At 43.9% G+C, this 25,090-nt stretch overlaps 2 protein-coding genes across 5 annotated transcripts in view; both read left to right on the forward strand.

Moving 5' to 3' along the window:
• Positions 1-934: 934 nt before the first annotated feature.
• SYNJ2BP (synaptojanin 2 binding protein) lies at positions 935-8,370 on the forward strand. Its single transcript, XM_075105769.1, has 4 exons — positions 935-1,086; positions 4,981-5,117; positions 6,600-6,695; positions 7,715-8,370. The coding sequence occupies exons 1-4, from the start codon at positions 1,017-1,019 to the stop codon at positions 7,853-7,855; spliced, it is 444 nt and encodes a 147-aa protein (XP_074961870.1). The 5' UTR covers positions 935-1,016; the 3' UTR covers positions 7,856-8,370.
• Positions 8,371-8,596: 226 nt separating this feature from the next.
• The window catches only part of LOC142062787 (deubiquitinase DESI2-like), a 90,781-nt gene continuing 74,287 nt past the window's right edge, over positions 8,597-25,090 (forward strand). For 2 of the 4 annotated variants that reach the window (XM_075105765.1, XM_075105763.1), the window contains exon 1: positions 9,573-9,731. Coding sequence is in view for 2 of the 4 variants with exons in the window: in XM_075105761.1 (XP_074961862.1) it covers positions 9,109-9,306 (198 nt within the window). In the remaining 2 variants the exon portion in view is untranslated. Of the gene's footprint in view, positions 9,307-9,572; positions 9,732-25,090 lie in introns of those variants that run through there. The other 2 variants (XM_075105761.1, XM_075105767.1) reach the window with 2 other exon arrangements.

The following is a 25,090-nucleotide window of genomic DNA, read 5'->3' on the forward strand; positions in this document are numbered from 1 at the left end:
TCGTAGTTTGTTGCGTGACCTATCAGCACCAGTTCAAAGGGCTGGGAGCAGGTCATGCATTTCTCCATTTATCCGCAATTCCCACCTTAGAAGAACATCACCCTCTCCTTAACCTTAATAGGAAACCCACCTGGGTTACAGGGAGCACAGTGAGGCCAGGCAAGGATGCCATGTCAGGGCAGGGGAAGGTGGCTGTGGGCCAGCGGACACCAGGCTGCGTTTCTTTATGAGGAAAGGCTGAGAGATCTGGGTTTGTTTAGCCTGGTGAAAAGACGACTGAGGGGGGATCTTAGCAACACTGATAAATATCTGAAGGGTGGGTGTCAGGAGGATGGGACTGGACTCTTTTCAATAGTCCTCAACGACAGACCAAGGGGCAACGGGCACAAGGTGGAACACAGGAAGTTCCACCTCAATATGAGGAAAAACTCTCCTGTGCGGGTGCCAGAGCAGAGGAACAGGCTGCCCAGGGAGGCTGTGGGGTCCCTTCCTTGGAGACATTCAAAACCCACCCGCACGCGTTCCTCTGCCCCCTGCTCTAGGTGTGCCTGCTCAAGCAGGGGGGTTGGACACGATGATCTCCAGAGGTCCCTTCCAACCCCTGCCATTCTGTGGTTCTGTGCTGTTGTGCGGCCCTGGCAGGCAGGCAGGGTGGGCTCCCCAGGGCCTCCTCCTCCTCCGCAGCCCCTGCCGTGAGTGAGAGCCCGCCACAGGGGCCGTCAGAGGGCCGAGGGGAGAAGCCCCGTTCCGCAGGCCGCCGCGCCTCCCAGGCCCTCCGCCCGAACCGCTCTCCAGGCGCGTACCGGCACCGCTGCTGATGGCCCTGCCGCTGTGCCCCTGCCCGGGCCGGCCTCGCCCGCCGCCCCCGGGGGCGACCGGGGGGCGCTGCCCGGCAGCTGGGCCCCGTCCGTGGGCGCCACGGACTACAACTCCCAGCGCTCCGCGGCGCGGCCCTCCGGCGGCTGAGGAAACGAAAGGCGCTGCCCCGGGAGGCGACTTCATCTTCAGGCCGCAGCATGAGCGGCAGCGCGGCTGGCGGCGGCGGATTCTCCGAGGAGGTCATCAGCCTCACCCGCAGACCCTCAGGTGAGGCGGGGGCGGGCGCCGGACCCTCGCCGGGCCCTTGGCGCCTTCCCGGGCCGGGGCAGCCCCGGCGGGGCGGGAGGCTGGCGTGGAAGCGGGGCTGGCCGGGGAGGGCTCGGCGGGGAGGAGGGAGCCCGCTCCCGGGCACTGGGGTGGCGGCGGGAGGGTCCCGGTCCCCACGGCCTCCCCTGCCACGGCGTGCTCCTGGCAATGGCTTGTGGCGGACAGAGTGCTGCGGGGGCTGAGGGGGCGCAGCGGCTGGTGTCTGGGATGGAACAACTCCAACCTGGTGTTCCCGGGAGGTGCCATCTCCAGTGCAGCTGCTGTTGCGCTCGAGTCGGATGGCAGGTGCTCAGCACCCAGCCGCGTTGGGTACCCAAAATTAGGGGGCGTTTCAAAAAACTTCAGTCAAAGTGACCGTACCCTGTACTGTCAGCTTCGAGTTAGTTGTCTGGGGAGTCTTTAGAGAGGTCTTCGGGGTGGTGAGTGAGAGGAGCACTGGCTGGCAGGAGAAGGGAACAGGGCAGTCCGTGGGGTGTTTTCTTGGCTTTGCTTTTCCTGTCGCAGCAGCATGTGCTCTCATGGAAGCCTGCAGACGCCTGTCTGCCCTTGTATTTTTACAGGATTTATGATGCTATTCAAATCACATTTTTCCCAAAGTACAGCAAGTTAGCCTCAAACACAGCTCCGGAGCAACACCCTGGCTTCAAAGAACCGCAGGCTCTGGGCAGGTTTTGGAGCTAGAGCTGTAATGTTGGTGTGCGAGCCCTTCTCTTTAATTAAAATGAGCACGAAAGAAAATGTGGTAGCCCTTCTGTCTGCACAACTGCTGAGTGCAGCTGCTGGCTGGCCAGGGCTCCATGGGCCCCCCCAGGGACCCAGAGCACCCACATTGTTGGCGTGTGTTTTCCTTTCTCCGGGGTGAAGGTTGTTCAGTGCGGGGCTGGGGTCGGTCCTGGCCCCTGTGCCAGTGATCGCAGCCCGAGGGGTGAGCCCAGCGGGCAGCCTTCTGCCTCCCCTGCTCACCAGAACGGCCACGGGCCTGAAAGCTGCACAGCCCTACCTGCACATGCACGAGCTCAGGCTAATGAAGCCGTGCTTGTCCGTGAAATTATTTGCTAAATGAAGATGGTTCTGATGAGAAAGGTGTTTCCATGCATTTGGGTACCTAAAATTCTGAGGGAGGTGGAAGGGCCCAGTTTGGCAGATCTTGAATGTGGCCGTGGCCATGGCAATTTAAATTTGATTACCACGAGCAGCATTTGTCCCATCATTAAGATGGGCTGTGTATTTTTAGAGTTAGGTTTCTTACTATGTCACTTGATTTGAAAGTCCTGTAGCCCCTTATGACCTTGATGCATTTACCATGTGAATTATTATTAATTTCTGTGGAAGGAACGAAACACTGTTATCTGTAAAGCACAGTGTAATCTTGTAATCTCTCTAAATCAGAGTTTTGACTGTAACTTGTTAAAATAGGTCTGATGCTAAACATCTGTGGCAAAAGTTTGCTGAGGAAGTGAACGTATTCAGAGTGGCAAAACAGTGTGTGTATGTCGGTTCTCATTTTCAAATTTCCTTCTTGAAGGACTAGGCTGAAATTTAAAAAATCTGGTTTTATGGAAAACTAAATAACTTAATCTGTTCAGTTTGCAGTATTATTCAGTTTCTTTTTTTTTCCTAATCCTGCCAATCATGGGGGTTCTTTAATGTCTTTTTGAGGGACTTTTTATGTTTCAGGGGTGTAAATGAGACATAGGGAGGGTCAGAATCTTGGCCCAGAGCCTACTTTTAAAGCTCTGCCATTCTACTTCTGGTCCCTTTAGACAAGGGATTGAGTGCCATGTGCTTTCGTCTTCCCCTTGCTACTTTTCTCCCAGTTGTGCTGTGTCTTTCTACGGCTGCATGAGCTGGAAAGGGGAGAGTAGCAGAGAGCTGGAAGAATAACAGGGAAGATATTTTTAGCTGGAGTGGAAGTGTAAGTGCTGCAAAGGAAAGACACAGTGAAAAAGCCTTGTGAATACTTAACAACTCGGTCTAGCAAGAACTGCTGCCTCTTTTTGTCATGAAGTTCTGCTCCTACTTCATGTTGTCTCTGCTGATGACAGCCGTGACTTTTGATTATTCTTCCAATCGTAGGTGAAAACTTGCAAAATATATATATGTTTATGAAAAAGTATACATTTGGGGATTTTTATATATGTGAGAGAATCAGTGTACTCTGAAACTCTGATTCCTTCTTTCTGGCTTTTTAATAAATGTTGATTAAGCCTTACACTTTCTGTAGTATTGATTCTCCCTGTTCCCAGGTTATTGGCTTCACGGCAAATAATTTTTAGGTTTGCGGATTTTTTTTTTTTTTTTAATTCCCATTGACAGGCATGTTATTGTGCACAACTGTCCCTTCTTGGAATAGATAGTAGTCTGGTTGAGACGTCAGTGGTTTTTCAGTCTGCTGCCACTTCCATTTTATTTCTCGTTTGTCTGAAGCTTCCAGGAAGGGGGGGGGGGGAAATGTGGCACGATTGCTGTTAATATTTCTTTGCTTCCGAGCTGTAGATGCATACTTAAAATAGCATGACTCATCTTGTACATCCTTTGATCTCATATGGCTCATTTAAAATGCTGCTTCCCAGCAGGTACAAGGCAGTTTTACTTTCATTTGCAGCTCTCCCTCTCAGGGCTTGTAGTCCCAACTTTGAGAGAAAGTAAGAAAGAAAGAAAATAAATCAGCCTGGCTGATTGTGGGGATGTGGGGGCAAATTGCCTTCAGCTGTTCTTGACAGTAGGTTTTGGATGCTGAGTTTACGTCAGAAAAAAAGTTGTTTTTTTTCTCCATATACTTTGTATATTTTTTTTTCTTTTTCCTTTTCTTTCTCTTTTTTCATTGCAAACCCATTCTTAGGGAATCTTTAGCATCCCTTGTCATATATTATTATTTACAGAGAAACTTAGCTGCGTGTGCAATGGGGAATGTGCTGTCGTAACACATGGTTTTCCAGATTTTGATTTCCATTTGTTTTTCCGGATTTCGATGAAACAAGAAGTCTTAATCTTTAACTGCACTTTAAGCCAGCAGCTGGTTTCAGCTAGAGATCTAAAAGTGAGGCTTACTTTAAAAAACAATACAAAACATAACAAAAATGTAAAGTGGACATCAGTTCTGTTTAATGTATGTGTATTCCTTTTTGTTTTGCTTTAAATCCAAGAACTTTGTCTTTATTTACTGTTGTGTTTCGAATTCCTGAAAGAGAACAAAGTGATTACGTACAATTTGAAGTAGCTGCATCTAAGCTAATCGTATTCTTGGAGGCGAAGGACGCCAGTTCCAGCTCCTTAGACGTGGAGGGGGAGCCTTCCAAGCTCTAGGTGCCCTTGAGCTGGTAGCACAGCTCCTCTTGCCTGTTTCCTCATCTCTAGAAAGGGTCTAATGCTCCTTGCCTTTCCTAACTCTGTTTTCCAGCTCATGAAACACTTGTCAGGCATGATTTCTTGTTGCTCAAAGGTAATGATTTACTATAGCCTCCTGCGAAATGCAGAATGCTTTCCTTTCATGCTGTGCTGAAGAGGCATATTCCTGCTGGGGGCTGAATCAGCATCTCAGAAACGATGGCATGTCCCTCAGTATTCCTCACCTGAAAAGAGCTCATGGATGCTTTATGGAATGAAGCATCTGGGCCCTCAGGCATTCAGGGTCTCTCCTCTGCTTTTAAGATGAGTTTCATAGGAATAACTTTTCTAGACAGTGATGGTGAGAAAGGGTGATGCAGGTATGTGTGCTGTGAGTTTCAGTATTGTGGAGAAAACAGAACAATGTGGGAGGGTAGAGACCCCAACAGTAATAATGACCGAAGCTTTGAGCTTTATCTCATCATCTTTCTCTTCGGATTACCTTAGGGCTGGGCTTCAACATTGTTGGTGGGACAGATCAACAGTACATTTCCAATGACAGCAGCATCTATGTCAGCCGGATCAAAAAGGATGGGGCAGCTTACCTTGATGGCCGATTACGAGAAGGAGATAAAATTTTAGCGGTAAGCCCTTTCTTCTGTCGCCCCGTTGGGTTCTTGAAGTGCTGTGATGAGTGATGTGATACGAGATGCCCGTTTGCCATCACAGTGCACAGAGAGGAAGGATGTGATCTAACTGCATTGTTAGATGATCCTGCAAAGCTCCGTGGAAGGAGCTGCCTTAGGGGTCTGGGAACAACTCTGAGCTCCAGGGAGATGAGTGCCTCTACACATGGGCCCATCTCGTCTGCCTTCTTGACTTGTCTCAGAAGCACTTCTTGGTGCTGCGTTTGTATTTCCTCTGTGACTTTCTCCCTAAGGTTTTAGAATCCATCAGACTCTTGCCCACAATGGATCGTCATTTATACATGTATAAATAAAGGAATCAGTCTCCAACCTCTAAGTTTCCATCTTTTACTGGTAGTCAGTGATCACTGATCCTTGTGATCAAGGGGAGTTTTAGACTATAAAACTTCTAGGCCATAAAACTCTTCATTGCATCTTACCAGGAATAATACAGGCTGCTTCTTCTTTTAGGAAAATGTTTTAAATTGATGAAGGTCCAGTTCCCCTGGTTCTTCAGACAGCTGGCAATCATATAAGACAATATGCTTTACAAAGTGATGAGTGAAGAAGTAGCCTCTCCTAGTCTGATACATGGTCTTTTAATACTCCTTAATTTTATTTTATATTTGCTTATTTTGTTCCACATGTAATCTTTTCAGTCTCTATAGAGTGCCTTACACTAGTTGGAGCCTATTTTTGATTCAGAAAATGATATTGAGTTAAATGGAGAATATGATCCTATTTTTTTCTTGACAGTTTAATATTTATGTACTTGTATTTGGGAGGTCTAAATGTCAAGAGAAGGGAGGCACTGGATGTGATCTCAGGGGATACAGTTAAGGGTAATGGGGATGAAAAATAGGATGAATGTCATCAGTTAGTGAATGAAATCAAGCAGATTATAAAAACTTCTACCATGATTTAGGATTTTTCTTAAATTAAAATAACATCACTTTTACATGGATGCCAGTATGTATGTAAGTCTTGTTTTGTTCTGTTACATCAGTATGCTTTTAAACATATGTATATAACACCCTTTTGAATAGAAAGGTTTCAAAGTTAGACCTGTAGAGGGAACAATGTGGGAAAGAGACTCCTATTAATAATTTTCCTGTGGCTGCTCTTTTATTTTCATTAGCTGTCAGAATTACACCTTTGATTTGTTTCCAGTAAAGCAACAGCATAAGAAGCTGCTATTGACACAACTGTTGTCTTATATACTGATTTTGCTTCTAGGTAGTTTTCTTCTGTGTTTTGGCTTGGAGTTTCTCATGTTAGCTGTCAACATAAAAATCCTGCTGACTATAGTATCATGCCTCAAATGCAAAATTTTGTGAAGGAGCAAGATCTTTATCTCCTACCCTTCCCATGCTAGCCTGCGTCATTAAAAACTTGCTCTTTTCCCTTCAGCAACTGGTTCTCCTTTTCTTTTTTTGCTAGGTCAATGGCAGAGACTTGAAGGATTTGCGGCACAAGGATGCTGTGGAACTGTTCAGGAATGCAGGCTATGATGTTTCTTTGAAAATTCAGCGCAGGGTATGTTTTACCTGTTTCCTAGGGTTATTTCTGGCCCAGTTTAGCCTGGTTTCTATGACTGATAGCTTTCTATTTCATGAAGTAGAAAAATACCAATTCCAGGTGTGAATTATGCATATAAAGATTTTGTTTGAACTCTGGTCTTCTCTAGTTGATCATGGCTATAACATCCGTGCATTACTTGTTTGTAACAGTATCAGTGAAGAGGTGAGTTTGGAGAAGTCCCTGAGTCTTCGTTTTGCTGGACCGTGGCGTGTTTTCTTACAGATCTCCTTAGAGGCAAAGGTGTGTCTGTGAAGACTGAATCTCAAGTTCTCCAGTTTTGTTTCAGAGGCCAAAATCTTACTGCAGACAAAAACACCCTGTTGTTTCAGAGGTCATCACTCATGTTAATGTTGAGATGTGTGTGCAGCCCACCACAAAGGAAAAAAATGTGGGCTGCTATAGTTTAAATACACTGGCACCATTTTTTATATAGAAAGAGGGGAATCCTTAATCCACTGTTGTAATTTGAACATCCCTTGCTAGCACTGAAGTTGATGAAGGAAATGCTGATCAGCCTGAAGCATGCTGGTGGGGAGAGGTGGCTTAAGGCCCTTTTCTACTCCTTTAATAAAAAGAGTAATCTCCCACACCAGTGTACAGGGCAAGTAAGAAAACCAGAGAGAATTAGTGATGCCCTTTTCCTGGTAGAGACACTGGGAAATAGTGTGGTGGGAGGTGCATCAGGGGATGACTGGGCATGTGTGTGTCATTGCTTATGCTGTACAAGATGTACTCTGCTCCAGCTGATACAGTCCTAGTTTACAAAGTGGCAGGGAAACATCAGAGTTGGTAGTGACTGGGTACCCTGCAATAAAGTTCAGTCCATCCAAAGCTGTTCTAACCCTCCCATGTGTGGAGTGTACAGCTACTGGGGAAACCATCTTGCACATCCTTACAGAACTACCTGGTCCTGACACAGAACAGGGGGCTGTCCTGTGATGGGCTCTGACACAAATAATTTTTTTTCCTTGTAGTTGCAGCCACAAAACGGCCCTGTGGGTCATCGAGGTGATGGAGAATCAGGTGGGCTTCCTCTAGCAGCCATTCTTGTGCCAGGCTTGGCGCTTGCTGCAGCAGCGGTCTGGATCTTGCTGAGGTATCGGCAGCGGATGTGAAGAGTTCACGTTTTGGATACCACTGCATATTTTACACAGCTATGATGTAATTTAAAGATAGAGAATCAACAATCTTATCACAGACTTATGTCAAAAAGGATCATTGTCTATCATAAAGCTGCTGATGTTCTTTATAGAGATTTTTTTCCAGGTTGGATGGAAGCAGAGAGGAAAAGAGGAAGGGAGATGACTGTGTTCATGTATAGAGTGGGATAGCTCTGTTTTTGACTAATCTGAAGAGGTTTTGCCAACCCCCTCTGTTTTGCACCAGGAACTTTCAAACACACTCATTTGTTCCGTGTTTTCAGATGTGACTGTTTGTTAAAGGGGGTGGGGATTGGGGTGGTTTTAAATCAAAAGCATTTATTAGAGGCTTTGCCTTCTTTCTACTGAATACTTCTTGAAACTCATGATCCCTGTCTGAACCGTGAATAAAAGAGGAGGTATATTATTTTTTCCATTGAATTTTTGTTGGTTGTTGCTAAATAAATGCCTTAAAAACGTATAAAATCTAATCTGTGGTTTCACAGGTAAAATCATCAGTGTAGTTGCTTATTTAACAGTAATATGCAGTATTGGTGAGGTATTCTACCAGATCTGGAAAGATAGAACATAGCCTGCTGCTAGAAAAAGACTTGGATTGTCAGAATGACTGCTCATTCTTGGCTTGGAGTTGTAAGAGAAAGCTTTCCACAAAATGCTAGTGTACCAGAGAGAGGTGGACAATTGAGTCACAAGGATAAGCAGCGGCAAGAGATTTGGGCATGCTGAAGCTGCAGAAGAGTCTTTAAATTAGTAATGAAGCAATAGTCCTTCCATCTATCAAGTGGGTCGAAGTCTGCATCTCTCAGGTTAAAAGTCTGTTTCGGGGGTTATTTTTTGCGTGGGGAATACTTTAGGTAAAGATTTCTGTAGCAGGTGACTTGCTTTCTGCAGTCAGAAAATCTTATGATGATTGAAAGGGGGAAGCCGAGAGCAGGCTGGGATTGTCCTGGCTATTGCTTGTTTGTGAAGGCTGATGTGATGTTCAGGAGATAGACTAGTAGGTATAAGCCAGGCTAAGGCTAAAGCCAAATGGAGAGACCCTTGCGCTGGAAAGCAGGTTGCTGAATTTACCTGCAGGGTCTCATCTCCTCACTGTGATTTGAATGGTTTTAAATGCCCCAGCTGACATGAGCTCTGTGGGGTAGGACCTGTTTCTCTTGTCTCGAAGAAATCAATGTGTTTTGTTGTTTTTGTAAAAGAAAAGCAAAATGCATGGTCTGGTCTGTATGATGCCAAAAAAAAAAAATGACATATGCAATATATGCATTCAAACAAAGAAAAACTGGTGTCTTGGTGCTTTACTTACCTGTATTCTTTATTATTCTAGCAGGACGTTGCTGATGTATTTGGAATTGTTAGGTGTTTGCTCAGGGTTGTATTCCTGTTGCCTGCTGGAGATAGAAATGGTATGCTGTTATACATGACATTCCTAAATCACCACAGAGTTTCAGAGCACTTACATCATGTGAAATCTTGCTTTGGCCTATAAAGTGCTCTAGTGTAAGGGGAAGAGGAAATAGGAGGAATTTTGCTCAGTGTTCTTAGGTGACTTTGGGAACAGGCTTGAGGTTTGGTGAAGGTGTATTGGCATTGGATGGCCTGGGCTGATACATGCAGTGACTTGCCTTGGCCTGCAAACTGGTTACACCTGATAGCATAAGGGCTCCTCTTTGGACTGATCTTTGCAGATGCAGCATGAACCAGCTTGCTTGTCTGTAACCTGCTCTGAGTATTTGGCTGTGGTGTCCCCGTGGAGCACACGCGTGTTTTAAGGTGGATGATTAGAACTTGATGCTGTTGTATCCCAGCCATCAGAATAAAGATGCAGATGGTAAGAAAAACGTCTGTCTGGGACAAACCTCCTGTTAGCCCTTGGCTGAGTTTCTGTCAGAGGGAGTATGTGGAACAGGCTGGGAGGGTGAGGATTTGCAGAAGGGAGTGGTCATTTTTGCTCATTTCCCATTGAAGTAAGCAGGGAAAGCAAAGCCTTTGGGTGTTTTGGGTTTTTTTGTGTGTTTTTGTTTGTTTGGGTTTTTTTTACCTTTCAGCTTTGGGATTTTGATACTGTTCAGACATGATTGCCATCTGTGTTGCAGGAGGGTTAAATCCAATGTCCAGATAATTGATGTGGTTCACTGAGCAAGAAAAGGCCCTTCTGGTGCATACTGTTCCTTTCGATTTCTCTTCACAATTACTGAATAATTTTAGTACCACAGCGTTAACTCAGTGGCTTTTCCAGAAGTCTGAATAGTAGTTTTTACTCAGAGTTTGAACTATCCAGTCTAACCCTCAGGAACACCTTTCTGTGTCTGCTTCCTTCAAACCATGTCTGAGGAGTACCAAACAATCCCTTTTCCAATCCCCAGCCACCTCTTGTCCCATTTATTGACAAAATCCTTATGGAAAATACACCTTAACCCCAAACTCTCCTGTGAGCTGTGGCTCATGTTACTTTCTCTCTGGAGCCAGACTGTCTTACCTAAACTTCGTCTTTTCCAAAGTCTTTTCCACCGTGTGGCTTCTGTAGTCTTGAGTTTCATCTTTACACTGAACATTGTATATACATTTTCTGTCACTGTGGAAAAAGTGAATTAAAAAAAAATCTAATGAGGACAGCTTGTAAATGCAAGCGATTAGAAGGAGTTTTAGCTTTTGTTACAACTTAAATTTCTGGGTTTTGAAAAAGATAAGTTGAAATCTGGAAGACAAACAAAAAGCTTCCTAACTGTAATTTGTTTGGTTTTTCTTTTTAAGAACGCATTTGCCATTTACTGAGGACAGCTGATATTCTTAAATCCCCACGTTTCTCTTCTGTTCTCATCTGTTCCCTGAACTGTATTGTGAACTTACTGACCTGCTGAAGCCTGGATTTTCAAATCCATCTAGTTTGACTTCCTGTATATTGCAGGCATTTGTGTCTCAACGAGTCTCCTGAATTGTATCTGCTAATTATATAGATTTGACTTAGGCATAACAGTGAGAAAGAACAGCCAGGCTTCATCTGAAGATAGGAAGACATACTACTTCTGGCACTTTTTAATTAAAACAAACTAGAAAGGAGGGTGTGGGTGGGAAAGGTGCCTTGCTTTCAGTTTGCCTTTAGGTTCCAACAACTGGTTTGTTAGGTTGTTCAGTGCTAGATTAAAGAGGCCTCTAATAACTGATAGTCCCGCCCTGTGAGGGGATTTGTGTAATTAATTGTCTTGCCTCTTACGTTATTTTTAAGAAATGAAGCCAACTGAGCCCTTTAAGGTTCTCAGTGTAAGATACATTCTCTATTGGAGTCGCTTCTGCAGCTTCCTGCACCCTTTCCAGTGTTTCTGTATTGCTTTGTAAAATGTAGGCACCCCAACCACCTGTAGAGTCTCACTTTTGAGCATGCCAATGCCATATACTAGAAGTTCTCCGTATCATTTTTATCTGCAAACCCTTAACATTTTTTTGGTGAAGGTGCAGCCACCTGCAAAGCAAATTTAAGCCAACACCTAAGAGCTGGCTTTTCTTCAATAGCTTTTACAAATTTCTTAGAAGTGGTATACAGCTTTTCCCCTCTTTGTTTGCTTTCTCAAGCACCCTAAGTAATCTGTAAACCACAAAATAAACATCATCACCACATGAGAGGTAAATTCTCTTAATTCCAGTTTGTAGATCAAAAGAGCAATCCCTTTTGGTCATAGTGTGACACTAGAACCAAGTGTTAAGTGCCTGTATATTCTGACTTCTAAATCCTTGTCCATACCCATATGTGACCTGCATGGTATGGGTGAAGGTGCCTGAGTTTGCATTTTGTTGAATGACTGCATCTCCTATTTGAATTGGCTGTGCACACTGACAGACCCAGATTCCTCTCTCTCTGCCTTGTCTGCTTTATTATTTACCAGTTCCCTATATTTAGCAGTACTGGTTTTGTCTTCTGCCAGATCATTGGTAAAAATACTGAATGGAGTTTGCTATAGAGGCAACTTCCCCCATGATTATGATTTTTCAGTAACTGTTGGTATCTCCTGATTAATGGATTCGTTGTCTGTTTGATGGATGTATTTTGATAGTGCATAGCATTCATTTCTTAAAAACACATGTATCAGCATGTTGCATAGTACAAAGCAGATTACATCTGAATGGTCAGTCAACTTCATAGAATCATAGAATCATTTAGGTTGGAAAAGATCATCAAGTCCAACCATTAATGCAGCACAGCCAAGTCCACCACTAAACCATGTCACTAAGTACCACATCTTTTAAATACCTCCAGGGATGGTGACTCAACCACTTCCCTGGGCAGCCTGTTCCAGTTCTTGACAACTCTTTTGGTGAAGAAATGTTTGCTAATATCCAATCTAAACCTCCTCTGGTGCAACTTCAGGCCATTTCCTCTCGTCATATCACTAGTAACCTGGGAGAAGAGACCAACACCCATCTCACTACCTTTCAGGTAGTTGTAGAGAGCAATAAGGGCTCCCCTCAGCCTTCTCTACTCCAGGCTAAACAACCCCAGTTTCCTCAGCTGCTCCTCACAAGGCTTGTTCTCCAGACCCTTCACCAGCTTTGTTGCCCTTCCCTGGCATGCTCCAGCTCCTCAATGACCTTCTTGTACTGAGAGGCCCAAAACTGAACACAGTATTCAAGGTGTGGCCTCACCAGTGCTGAGTACAGGGGCACGATCCCTGCCCTGCTCCTGCTGGCCACACTGTACAAGCCAGGATGCTGTTGGCCTTCTTGGCTGCTTGGGGACACCGCTGGCTCATGTTCAGCCGGCTGTGGACCAGCACCCCCAGGTCCTTCTCCACTGGGCAGCTCTCCAGCCACTCCTCCCCAAGCCTGTAGCGATGCATGGGGTTGTTTGATCCAAGTGCAGGACCTCACACTTGGCCTTTTTGGGCCCCATACAGTTGTCCTCAGCCCATTGATCCAGCCTGTCCAGATACCTCTGCAAAGTCTTTCTACCCTTGAGCAGATCAACACTCCCGCCCAACTTGGTGTCATCTGCAAACTTACTGAGGGTGCGCTTGATCCCCTTGGCCAGATCATTGGTAGATATTAAACAGAACTGTCCCCAATACTGAGCCCTGAGGAACACCACTTGTGACCAGCTGCCTGGACTTAACTCCAGTCACCACAACTCTTTGGGTCCGGCCATCCAACCAGTGTTTTACCCAGCGAAGCATATGCCCATCCAAGACATGAGCAACCAGTTTCTCCAGGAGAATGCCATAGGAAATGGTGCCAAAGGCTTTATTAAAGTCTAGGTAGACAACATCCACAGCCTTTCCCTCCTGTTCTTCCCTTGGCCAGGGGTGATGCAATTATATCATAATTCAACAAAAAACCGAACTGCAATGCATATGCTAAAAAGGCAGAATCAAAGCTGAAAAAGCTATCTTTATTTTCATGTTGTCTGCCTGTGTCCTTCACTTTGTAATGTTTTTTTGCTACAGCGAACTCCGTTTTAAGCAGTCCATTTTGCAGGAATAAAGGAGACGAATTCAGCATTTCCTAAAATTTTAACAAAAAATAAAGGTAGCTACATAATCTAGTGACAATAAAATGGCACCAGCTCAGGAACTGTCCCAAAAAGTGTAAGAAACTGTTCCAGGGCAGCAGGTCAAGCAGAAGCTGATACAAGGGTAATAATCAGGTCAGGTAAACTTTTTGAGCCAGCCTCCCTCCCTTCCGCTTTCCTAATTTATTGATGTGGGTTTTATCTCTGGAAGTTTGTTTTCGTGTACTCAGGTTGAAGGAAAGAGTAAGATACTTACTTATGGGACGATATCCCACAAGCTGGGGTCGCAAGGGAAGGGTTATGTGGAGAAGTCTGAAGGAGGCCTTAACTATACCCTTGTCCTCAGGGTTTTCCTCATGACTAGCTTTAGGCAGACTCACGCTGCATCCGTGCTGCCATGCTTGGTATGTGTCCTCTCTGGAGCTCTGCTCTGTCTGTCCCCCACATGCAGTGGAGGGGGACTCCAGGCCTTTCAAAGCTTCCTTGAAGAAGGATCGATGTATGACGAGCATGTACGCTGGTTTAAATGAAAATCAATGTTGTGCAGACTTAAAATGGCTTTCCTTGTCAAATGTGAAAGCTTTTGTCCTTGCTGCTGCAACTAAGCGACTGCAGGTAAACTTTAGTGTAGACCAAGCTATATATCTTTTACCTGGCTGCCAAAGCCAACTTTCCTAGGCTGGCACTCTTAGTGGAGTAACTGTGCTAAGCATGCAGGGTAATTATTCAAAGTGGCATGTGAATGATTGGAGATCATTCACTGAGCTTTTATGCTTGTGTTTGTGTCCAAGTCTTGCAGTCATGTTTCCCTTTGGTAAAGTTCATTTCCCTCTCTTCCCTCTTCACCACCTCTCAGCAGCCTAGCATTTGTGCCTGGCTTGCATTTTTGCCATGACACAAAAGCAATTGTCATAGAAAAATTGCTGCTTTTGCTCTGTGTCAGCAGATACTGATATTTCTTAATTCAACTGTGTCCTCTTAGTTGCTCTGAACTAGCTATTGGATTTGCTGTTACTCATTCCTTTTCTTTTCTGTTCCTTTTGAAAATGAATGTTGGCACTTAGTTCTGTGATTGCCCTCATTCTGCAAGAAGCTCTTGCTGAGTATCAATATTTTAAGCAGGATGGTCCAGTCTCTACAGCAATAAAGGTTGGATTCCAGTTTTGGGAATGCCGCTGAAGACTTATGTTGATGTCATGACAACTCCCAGCCCCAGGCCTGCCATTTTTGCCCTTATGATGTGTCTGTCTCACCCTTCCAAGTTCCTGATCGTGGTGGTGCTGGGAGAAGAGATGTTTCCAGTTGTTAGAGCGTGGCAGTTCACATTAGACTCATACCCCACCTCCTGCTGTGGGTTGCATGGGCAGGATAGGCAGATCTCAGGGCTCACCAGCCAGATGACTGTGTATCTACTACTTGGGAAAATGTAGCAGAAGTGCATTTTATGCTAAGCATGTCATTCTTCTGCTGGGACAGAGTATTTCCAGAGAAAGAAGAGAGAAAAAGTTTAGCAAAGGCAAGCAGAGTTTTGGAAAGACAGCTGTACTTGTACTTGAGAGCAGGGTTGTCTATATATCCATGGCTAACAACATCCTGGGAAAAGGTTTTGGGAGAGACTTAGAGTGGATGAGAAGGGCTGAAGAAAACCTGTTTGTTCTTACTCATAGTGAGCGTGTGAGGGAAGCATGCTCCTCAAGAAAAGGAAATGAGATTTGAAAGAAATTATATAAACCTGGTTCAGTAGGACTGCTTGAGCTGGGGGGGCAAGGGGGAAGTCAGGAAACATAGCTGGGGCTGGCTGATTTAAGCACTGTGTGTTCTGGGAATGGAGAAGTAGCAGTGTAAGGTATAAGCCATGCAGTTTTTTCATCTTTGACACAGCCACCTGCTTCAGCTACTTTAGTCTAACTAGTAATAAGCACTTGATGAACCATTAAAGCTACTCTGGATGTTAATAACAATCATGCAAATAGACTAGAAGCTCTGTTTCCCTGAATCATTTAAAATTTAGAGTTCATAGGTAGTTTTCAAGATAGATTGCTGATGTTAATTGAAGGACATCAAGCTGTTAAATGGGAAACAGTCTAAGTTAGATGGTTCTGTTGTTATTTAACATGCATTAGTGCAGGGAAATGCTTGGGTTCTTAAAGGTGTTTTTTAAATCTGGAATGATTGAGATACTAGCAGTCTGGTACTAAAAGTTGTTAGCATGGGCATTCCCAGGTGGAACTGGAGACTCTATGAAATTAATTACTTGCTTAACTGGTGAAATATTTACTCTCTCACTTAAGTACATAGGCTATATGGGAGTCCAAATGCAACACATGAAATAGTGGGTTCACAGTTACCCCAAATTGTCTTTTGCATTCATTGCGCCTCAGCATGTTTTAGTAAACTTCTAAATCACTGAAGCAATAAAACATGGAAGGAAAGGGGATAAAAGAATTGTAATCATTAGGACTGCTTTCACTTCCTTCTTTCTAAATATAGCAAGTACAGTACAAAGTTTGGGAATATAGTTCAGAAATTTTGTTTTAAAAGGTGAGTAGTAATCCATGAGTATGTGGATTTTTTTCCTTCTTCTATTGTGTAAATAATACTCTTCAGAAGGGTTTCTAGTGAATTTAGGGAAGACTTCATGCAGCAATGCTTATGGTTCTCCACAGACTATTGTCAGCTGATGCACAAAGAGGCATGGTGGTCCCACACTCTAATGGCAAAGGTCATACCTTTGCCTGTAAAGTGCTCTTGTACAAGGGTAGTATTCCCGTATTCTGGGCTTCGCCATGCTGGGGTTGCATAGGAAGGGTGCAGAAATCAGGTAGGAAGTATGGCCAGAAAAGACTCAGAGGTCTTGGAGAAGCAGGGTGGGTATCAGTGGGACACACGGCAGAGATGTGGTCTGCCCAGCATAGCGGTCCTCTGCGCTGGGATCTTCCCTGCAGAAACCAAGCTCCTCAGCCCCGTCATCCAAGATCCTGCAGCAGTGTGAGGCTTCTGAGTTCCAGCTCAACTGTCACATGCCACGTGGCTGAATTGCAGCAAGAGTGTTACAAAAAAATAGTTTGTCTGCCAGCCCAGCACTTGAAGACCACAGTTCTGCAAAGAAATTTTAGTCTTAAGTCCTTTTTCTTAAACTGCTTAATTTTTTTTTTCACTAGCAGTGGTACCAGCTTTGCCAGTTAACTATAAACCACTGAGGAAGTGTCGCATAGACGTTGTCAAGGAATCCGATCAAACTCTTAAATTTCTTCAAATGGTAATTAAAAGGGAGTGTTTGAATCTGTACTGAAATTATACAGCACAGTGGTTTATAAGCTCCTCTGCATTTCACTCAGAGGTTCAAACAGGACTTCAGATGTTCTTGTGTGAACATTTAGGCACACTGGGATGAGGAGGAAAAAGCCTTCCCATTCCGTATTCAAGTTCTCCCTGCTTGGCAAGCTTTAATTAATCTCTCCTTGAACTCCTGGTGTGTCCCATTTTGGCTACTGAGTTTGTTTGTAGTGTATAAATACTTGTAAAAAACCTAAACCGATCAGCTGAATGAGAACATGCAGTTCTGGAGCTGTGGTATGAAGCTGGAAAAGAATCCCAAACACACACCGGCACACGGACTTCTGTGCCAGTGGTTAAAAAAAAAGTGTAGTCAAAATTCTGCTTCATGTCTCTAAGTGCTATTTTAAACACTGGCATCAGAACATGTATGGTGGTGGTCAAGGTGAACAGTGCAGTACAGCAATGTAGGCTGGATGCAAAAGGCACTGATTATAAAAGATGGGCTGGAGTGGGAGAAGGGTTTGTATAACCTAGAGGACTCAACAGTTGTTGCTAAAGGACAAGGTTTGGGCCACTTTGTGGCACTGTTTGTGTGTGCCTCGGTCAATGTCTTGTGAGTATTTGTGCTGATTCTTTGAGAAGCAGGCCCTATTTTCCAAAAATGCAGGCTTATTTTTTGCGTAAAGCCAATATGCCCTTGATTTTGTGGTGGTTTTAAAGGGATTTGTTCTTAGTGGCTTCAACTGACTGAAATAGGTTCTGACAGTCATGATATTTAACATTTTAGAGGTGAGATTGTGGGCTGCCCTTTAATAGGGGCAACCATTTCTGATTCAGAGCTTAGCAACAGCAGATACAGAGGATGAACATCTTGCATAGAGATAAGAAAAGCAATGTTAGGCTGATGTTCCTGACACGCTTCTCTTGGCAGAGGGGGCAGGTGGGAGGAGGAGGAGGATGGCAGAGAGTTGTCTGTCTTGCTTGTCAAATACTCATCTATTTTAAGAGCAACAAACTGGAAACTGTTTTCTAAAACCTTGCTTTGCTATGGCCTTCTAGTGATTTTTTTTTTTTGATGCCTGAAATATATTGCTTTTTTTGCTGGGTCATCAGCAAAACATATGTGACCTTTCTCCACCTAATTCTGAAAGTTTTCTGCCCATCACCAGCTCCTCCATGTAATGGAGGGACACAAGAACTTTTTCAAGTCTGAAATAAAAACCACAGACCTGAGGCCAAATACAGACTGATGCATTTTTTTTCAGAATTTAACTTTGTTATGTTAATCAGATAGACAACTTGAGAGCAAAAAGTGTTTTTTTCCCTGTGGAGATCTCTCTCTGCCCTTACTGAATGGCAGAGCGGTAATTATCACCTGTGGGACAGGGATGGGTTAGCAGGAGGGAAATCCTAGTGTGCCCCAAAGCTGTCCCCTTGAGATTCTGATTAAGAGATGAATTTGACTTGCTTGACTTGCCTTTTAAAGGTATTCTGTACACCTCCTGTATGGATTAAGTCTAAGGTGTTGAAAGTAGGGTGCTTGTTTTGTGAAACTGCCGGTAATGGCCTATTTCTGTCATTTAACAATTGCTCTGCTAAATTCTTTCTGATGCATAGTATTTGCGTGGTTTAGCCTCCATACTTTTAATGAGGGCGCTTGATATGGCTTCTCTATCTGAACATATTTTTAACTACGTAGTAGAGCTGGGATGAAAAAAAAAGAAAGAATACTGTGTACACACAGAAGTGACCCATCTATACAATCACTGCCTGTTGAAGATATAATCATTAAGCATTAGTGATTGATTAGCAATTCTCAATTTGTTGCTTCCCAAGATGGCAATATCAAATCAGTGCAGTGTTCTTGGTTATGATCAGTGGCTCATCTAAATACACATGTTGATGGTTGTTGTCTTATGGGGAAGGGTCAGACAAATGTTCCTGCAAGTTGGGAAACACGAATGCTAAGAACGTGGAACAAGGAAAATGAGGGATTAATGCAAATGACATGTTGTTGCAGATGGTGAAAGAGATGAGTCAGACTCAGATGTGCTAATAACTGTTATTGATGAAGGAACTCTTTCTCAAACAGTTGCTAGTATGGTTTATCATTTGGGGGACTGTGTATTTATCCCCAGGCTTTAATAACACAGACTGTTCAAGAGCTGACGCTCATAGCCACTTGTTCACAGCTGCTTCCACGCATGGCTGCATGGAGAGGGTCTCCAGCAAGATGATCAATGCCAGAATCGGTGACTGGTTGTATTGTTTTCCCTTGGCTAAGAGGATACATGTTGGTTACTGAAATAACCTTAAAAGAGCAGGAAGAGGGCAGAAGAATGGTGAGCTTTAATATCTTACCCAGCACACCTTCAGCTTTGCAAGCCAGAATTAAGTGGCACATTAGAAATGTCTAGTTATACACACCAGGAGGAAAATCTGCCCATCAGTGGAGTTATCTGTGTCAAAGAGAGGGGGTGTTCTTCTTGCCTTTCACTGTCTAAACTGCAGTTCCCCCCTGTTAGAAGAGACTGCACTGATTATGCTTCTTTCAGAATGATAATAATGAACTTTTCCATAGGAGGGAGAACTCCAAACTAGGGAACTGGGTCCAAATGTCATACAAATCCAAGCAGACACAGCTGGACCAAGTGTTTGTTCAGCGTGGAGACTTTTCAAACCTTATCTAAGGGGACTGTGCCACAGCTCTAAGCAATAGTTCATAGACACTGAGTATATTCTAGGACTCTGGTCTTTATCCAAATCTCTGCTGGTTTTTGATTTGCAGAGCTTCTGTAGAACTCCTGCCCTGCCTCTGAATGGAAGGGACCTTCACACAGGTAACTTTGCCTCTGGTCAGCTGTTGCAAAAGGTGCCTCAGATGCTTATAGTAGCTCAGAGAAAGGTACAACTGCCCTGCAGCAGTGAAGATCTCAAATGCAAAGAGATTTGGCTACATGCCATAGCATATGTGTCTGGCCACAAATCCTGCTAGTAATACCCCTAGAATACTGAATTAGTGGGAGAGTTATTAGTATGAAGTATATTTAGGTGCTCTTTTGCCCACTAGTAGCACAAGCTATAAAAACATACCATGAAGATCTAGAGGTTTTGATGTCTTCTGAAGCCAAATTCTTGCCTAGAAGGCAAGACAAACTCTATCTTAAGTGCCCCTTTCATGAAACTCTGCTTTTCTGGCTATACAGGAGTACATTTTTGTCTGGAATGGAAACAAAATTTGGCTGCTAGCTTTCCTGCCAAGGAAATGCTACAGGAAGAAAATTACTTGGCTTCCTGAATGGTTCTTGGTTACAACCCTTGCTATTAGCAATACAAAGGTGCTTTGTGCTTTCTGGTAGTTAAATGAGAAAACCTGGTCAAACCTCATGGATATTTGAACAACAATTTCTCAACAGGGACAGATAGTGGTTAACTAGCTAAGTGATACTTTCTACTAGACTAGAGGCTTAGGAGAAGGGAAAATTAAGCCATTAACTACAAAATCTGCTAAGTTATTTTTATATTTTAAGCTTGTATTCAGTATGAGCGGAGTATATTTTAAGTCTCGATTGTCACTTCTTGCTATGCTTCTACCTGGGCTGAATTTAAAGTTAACTGGTTGCTTAATAAATAAATGAACTGAATTTCTGAGCTGTGGGAATTCATCTTGCAGGTGACGTATGTCAGCACATAATGTGTTTTTCTACTAAAGGGAAGATGCCTGTTTTGAACCCTGAGTACTACTTCTGTTACTGGCAAACGAAATGTAGTAATGCAGGCACGTGGGTAAAATAATCTTTTTATAAGGTGATATTAAAAAAGCCTATGTTACAAGAAGAGTCAATGATGGTCTAAGTAGAGTGTGTATCATGAAAGTAATAGGGATAGAAGCACTGCTGCTCTGGAACAGTTCAGAGATCCTTTGAGTTCGAGCTTGATTCTAGTTCCAGGCTGTGTCTGGGACCAGTATGGGCTGTTTCAAGTGACACAATGGACCCCACAGGAGGCATTGAGAAGATGGTCTTTTTTTAAACCTCTGTAATTAGTTGTTATATTGTGTTTTGAAGCATCAAGGTCCCTCTGAAAATCCTCCTACTAAATACTGTTGCTGGTAGTACTGTTATAAATATCTTTACAGGTAAAAGTATGGCAAGTTTCATGGGGGGATGTTATTATCTTTTTATTTGATCAGTTAATAGAATTGAAAACAGGCAGGTCGGAGGAGAGTTAGCATGCCTAGATGCTGGCCATTTTCTACCAGCTGTGTCCATTAGTCAAATAAAAGGTATCACCTCCCTGTATAAAATTTGCTTTTCTAAGAATGGTATCACATAAAATACTGTTACCGTATTGCTTTTCTTCTCTTGCAGTTCACTAGCATGTATTTTAAGCACGATACATCCATGTGTTGAAAGTCGATGGATGCTGCTGTTGACCTTCTGTCATCAAGGAAAATTGTTCATTTATTCCAATTTTTCTGCCCTCAATCATAGATTGGTCAACCTGTACTTGCAGCTCAAACAAAAATTATTCATTACTGCACAATGAGGAGCTTTGCTAGCTGCCGTCCAAAAATAGAAGATGGTCACTAGTTCTCTCCTGACAACTGTTTTATTGATACAGTCAAAGAATTACAATAGAGGATGCATTTTCTTTGCACCATAATCCTGCAGGGTTGTCTTTAGGATTCTGCTTTATAGGAGCTATTCAGCCGATTTATTAAGAATGTGAGCAAGGTCTAACGTGCCCAGATTACTATCTGAGCCTTTTAAAATTAGGTAAAACAAACTTGTTTTCCAGTTCTCTGGAAGAGATGCTGGTCTTAATAAGGCTGTGTGGTTCTACTGTGTATCTAGTCACTTGAAAGTTCAACATCTAGGCCTCATTCTTTGCTGCTCACAGTCCAAATCCCTTTGGGTTGTTTATACTAAAGAAATTGATGGTAGAATTAGGAATCTTTGATGTTACCTTCCAATTTACAAAAGTATTCAAGGTACTTTTCTCATGTACTACAGCAGGCAATGTCTGTGATCTCTCCTTGTCTCTTTCAAGGAGATACCCACATCCCACCCCAAACTCCTTTCCTGAATTGTTCTCCAAGCCATATTTCTCCTTGTTCTGTCAGGTTTTTTTGCTTTCTTCTCCTACTCTGTGCTGGTTCCTGTGGTGTTTTACCTGACTGCTCTCTCACTCTCCTGCAACTGTGTACGTGCAGCCCTCTAAGAAAATCAAGGTACTCCTCAGCCCCTTTTCTAGAGTTCCTGGGCAGCCCCAGATACCCCTTTGTTCTGGGCAGTGATGTGTGCCCATGTTTGGAGTGGAGACTGCTGAACTTTCAGATAGCATCTTAAATAATAGGTCCTAATTTTTCTACTAGTTTCAGTACATATTATGTTGATTATGATAGGTTTTTACCTTTATTACCAAGCTTCAAGTCAGCTAAACTTCTACATATGGAGATATTCTTCAGGGTGCTGATGTGTCTGGCAATGTGTCATTGAATGCAAAGGTTGTTCCAAAGGAGAGCTCCAGTCCTTCCTCCTGCAGGTGAGCTCTGAGTAGAGACTTTTAGTTGCTTCACTCCTCCATGAACTCTAGTTTTTCCTCTTCTCTCACAACTCAAATTTAGCAGGAGGAAAAGTAAGACTCTTTCTGCTTATGGTTCTCCAGATAGACATAGAGATAGAACTCCAGATAGAACTCTGGAAGTAATCGGAGCAAGAGGCCCCCATAGCTCAACCATGACCTCCTGGGTCTACTCAAACCCAAAAGGGAAGCATACCAGAGATGGAGAAGTGGAGGATTATCCATCGAGAGCTACAAGGGCATTGCCAGAGTGTGCAGAGATGCAGTTAGAAAAGCAAAAGCCCAGCTCAAACTGAAACGGGCTGTAGATGTCAAAAATAACAAGAAAGGGTTCTTCAGGCATGTCAACCATAAAGAGAAAAAGAAGGAAAACATAGGCCCACTGTTAAACAGAAAAGGAGAATCAATCACCAATGATGCAGAAAAGGCAGAGGTCTTCAACAACACCTTCTCCACTTCTATCTTTACCAGCACCGTAGGGTCCCAGGCTTTGGGAACAAAATTGCCAATTGAACCAAACACCGACCCACCATCAGTGAAGGAAGAGTTAGTATATGAGTTACTACAGGAGCCTGACGCCTACAAACCAATGGGCCCTGACACCATCCACCCGAGGGTGTTGAGAGAGCTGGCTGACATCATCGCAGGGCCACTCTCCATCATCTTCGAGAAGTCGTGGAGAACGGGGGATGTCCCAGAGGACTGGAGGAAGGCAACTGTTACCCCTATCTACAAGAAGGGCTCGAGGGAGGATCTGGGTAACTATAGGCCCATCAGCCTTACTTCAGTCCCTGGGAAAGTTATGGAACGAATCCTCCTGGGGGCCATCACAAGTCAAATGAAGCACGTGACTGGGAAAAGCCAACGTGGCTTCACTAAAGGCAGATCGTGCTTGACGAACCTGGTGGCCTTCTATGACAAAGTGACTTGCCTGGTTGACATGGGATGGGCAGTGGACATTGTCTACCTGGACTTCTCCAAGGCCTTTGATACGGCCCCCCACAGTCTCCTCCTGGAGAAATTAATGTGTTATGGCCTAGGCAAGGGGTCTGTGCAGTGGGTGGGGAACTGGCTGGCAGGCAGCACCCAAAGGGTGGTGGTAAATAGCTCCTTTTCCAAGTGGCAACCTGTCACTAGTGGAGTCCCCCAGGGATCAATATTGGGCCCAATGTTATTCAGTATCTTTATAAGTGATCTGGATAACGGCATCAAGTGTAGCCTGATGAAGTTTGTGGCTGACACCAAACTGAGTGGGGAAGTAGACACTCCAGAAGGGAGAGCTGCTCTGCAGGGAGATCTGGATAGGCTGGAAGAGTGGGCCAGCAAGAACCTTATGAAGTTCAACAAGGAGAAGTGTAAGGTCATGCACCTGGGAAAACATAATCCAGGAGTGCAGCACAGACTGGGATCCACCTGGCTGGAGAGCAGCTCTGTGGAAAGGGACCTGGGGGTCCTGGTGGACAGGAAGCTCAACATGAGCCAACAGGGTGCTGCTGCGGCCAAGATGACCAACAGGATGCTGGGTTGCATCAAAAAGGGCATCACCAGCACAGATAAAGAAGTCATTATCCCGCTCTACTCAGCGGTGGTCAGGCCACACCTGGAGTTCTGTGTACAGTTCTGGTCCCCGCTATACAAAAAGGATGTGGACAGTCTGGAAGGGGTCCAGAGAAGGGCCACCAAGACGATCAAAGGACTGGGAAGCTGCCGTACAAGGACAGGCTGGGAGAGCTGGGTTTGTTCAGTCTTGAGAAAAGGAGGCTTAGAGGGGATCTCATCACCATGTACCAGCACTACCCAACAGGTAGTGCTTTGCCTTCTGGGACAATTTCATACAGCTATAGTGACCCCATAGTGCTGGGGGAGTAATACATGCCTCCCTTAGAGGTAGTTATCTTATTTCTGTGGAGAATCAAGGAATTAGTCGTGTTCTAAGAGCTCGTTTCTGTTTCCAGGTTGTTCCAATCTTCTATCTCGTTCAGAATTGGAGATCACTTAAGAATATTGGCAGATAAGGTTCTTTTATCCTCTCCTTTCCTTGTCTTTATCCTTCCCTCTTTCAAATATCCACAGTTATGGCAATAGGGAGGTTGGAGGCAAATAAGCAGCTGGGAGTCTTCCTAATGGGCAGAAACACAGGCTGCAGTCTCTCCTGAATTCAACAGCAGGGTGGTAGAATTGCAGTAGCATTGCTAACAGAACGCACAGAGTGCATTTTGAGCTCACAGGGTAGCTGGATTTAATGAGGTGAGGTATTGCTCACGCTAAGCCTTCTACCAGAGCTGAACAATAGGATGCATACAAACGCAGAAAATGTGGTCTAAGGTTTTAAAATGGCTTTCCTTATTTATTTATTTATTTTCCAGAACAGAATGGTAAAAGATGGTCTGGGTTGCAAGATTAGGACTGAAAGAGCTGCTTAGTTGCTGATTCTGGATTACTTCAAGAAGAAGAAAAGAGGGGCATCATGGTTTCCTCTCTTATCTGGCTTTAATGCAGTGCCCTTCTTTTAGCCTAGCAAGTTTTCCTTAAATGGGGGGGAAATAGGTTTGACAACTATGGAGTTAAATACTAGTCTTCCAGGGTCTGATTTCCAATATATTTGTATCTAATCTCTCCTGCTGTTGTTGCACCCTCACTCTGCAAACTGTTTTTCTGACGTATCTATATAATGCTTCAATCCATTCTTTTTTTGACTGCTGGGAGTTTACTTAGCTCAGACTTTTCCATTTATAGAATAAAAAAGGATATTTTACAATTGATATGCCAATAAGGTGAAAATGTTTGCTGTTACCTTTATTTGGCCCCAGATTTAAATTGTGCAG

This window comes from Phalacrocorax aristotelis, chromosome 10 (assembly GCF_949628215.1).
Source record: "Phalacrocorax aristotelis chromosome 10, bGulAri2.1, whole genome shotgun sequence".
Lineage (NCBI taxonomy): Eukaryota > Metazoa > Chordata > Aves > Suliformes > Phalacrocoracidae > Phalacrocorax > Phalacrocorax aristotelis.

Bases quoted from the DNA above. Each gene is read 5' to 3' on its own strand.
- SYNJ2BP (XM_075105769.1), top strand. From the start codon at position 1,017: ATGAGCGGCAGCGCGGCTGGCGGCGGCGGATTCTCCGAGGAGGTCATC. The intron at 1,087-4,980 runs GTGAGGCGGGGG...GGATTACCTTAG, and splicing joins CCTCACCCGCAGACCCTCAG to GGCTGGGCTTCAACATTGTT. The intron at 5,118-6,599 runs GTAAGCCCTTTC...TTTTTTTGCTAG, and splicing joins AAGGAGATAAAATTTTAGCG to GTCAATGGCAGAGACTTGAA.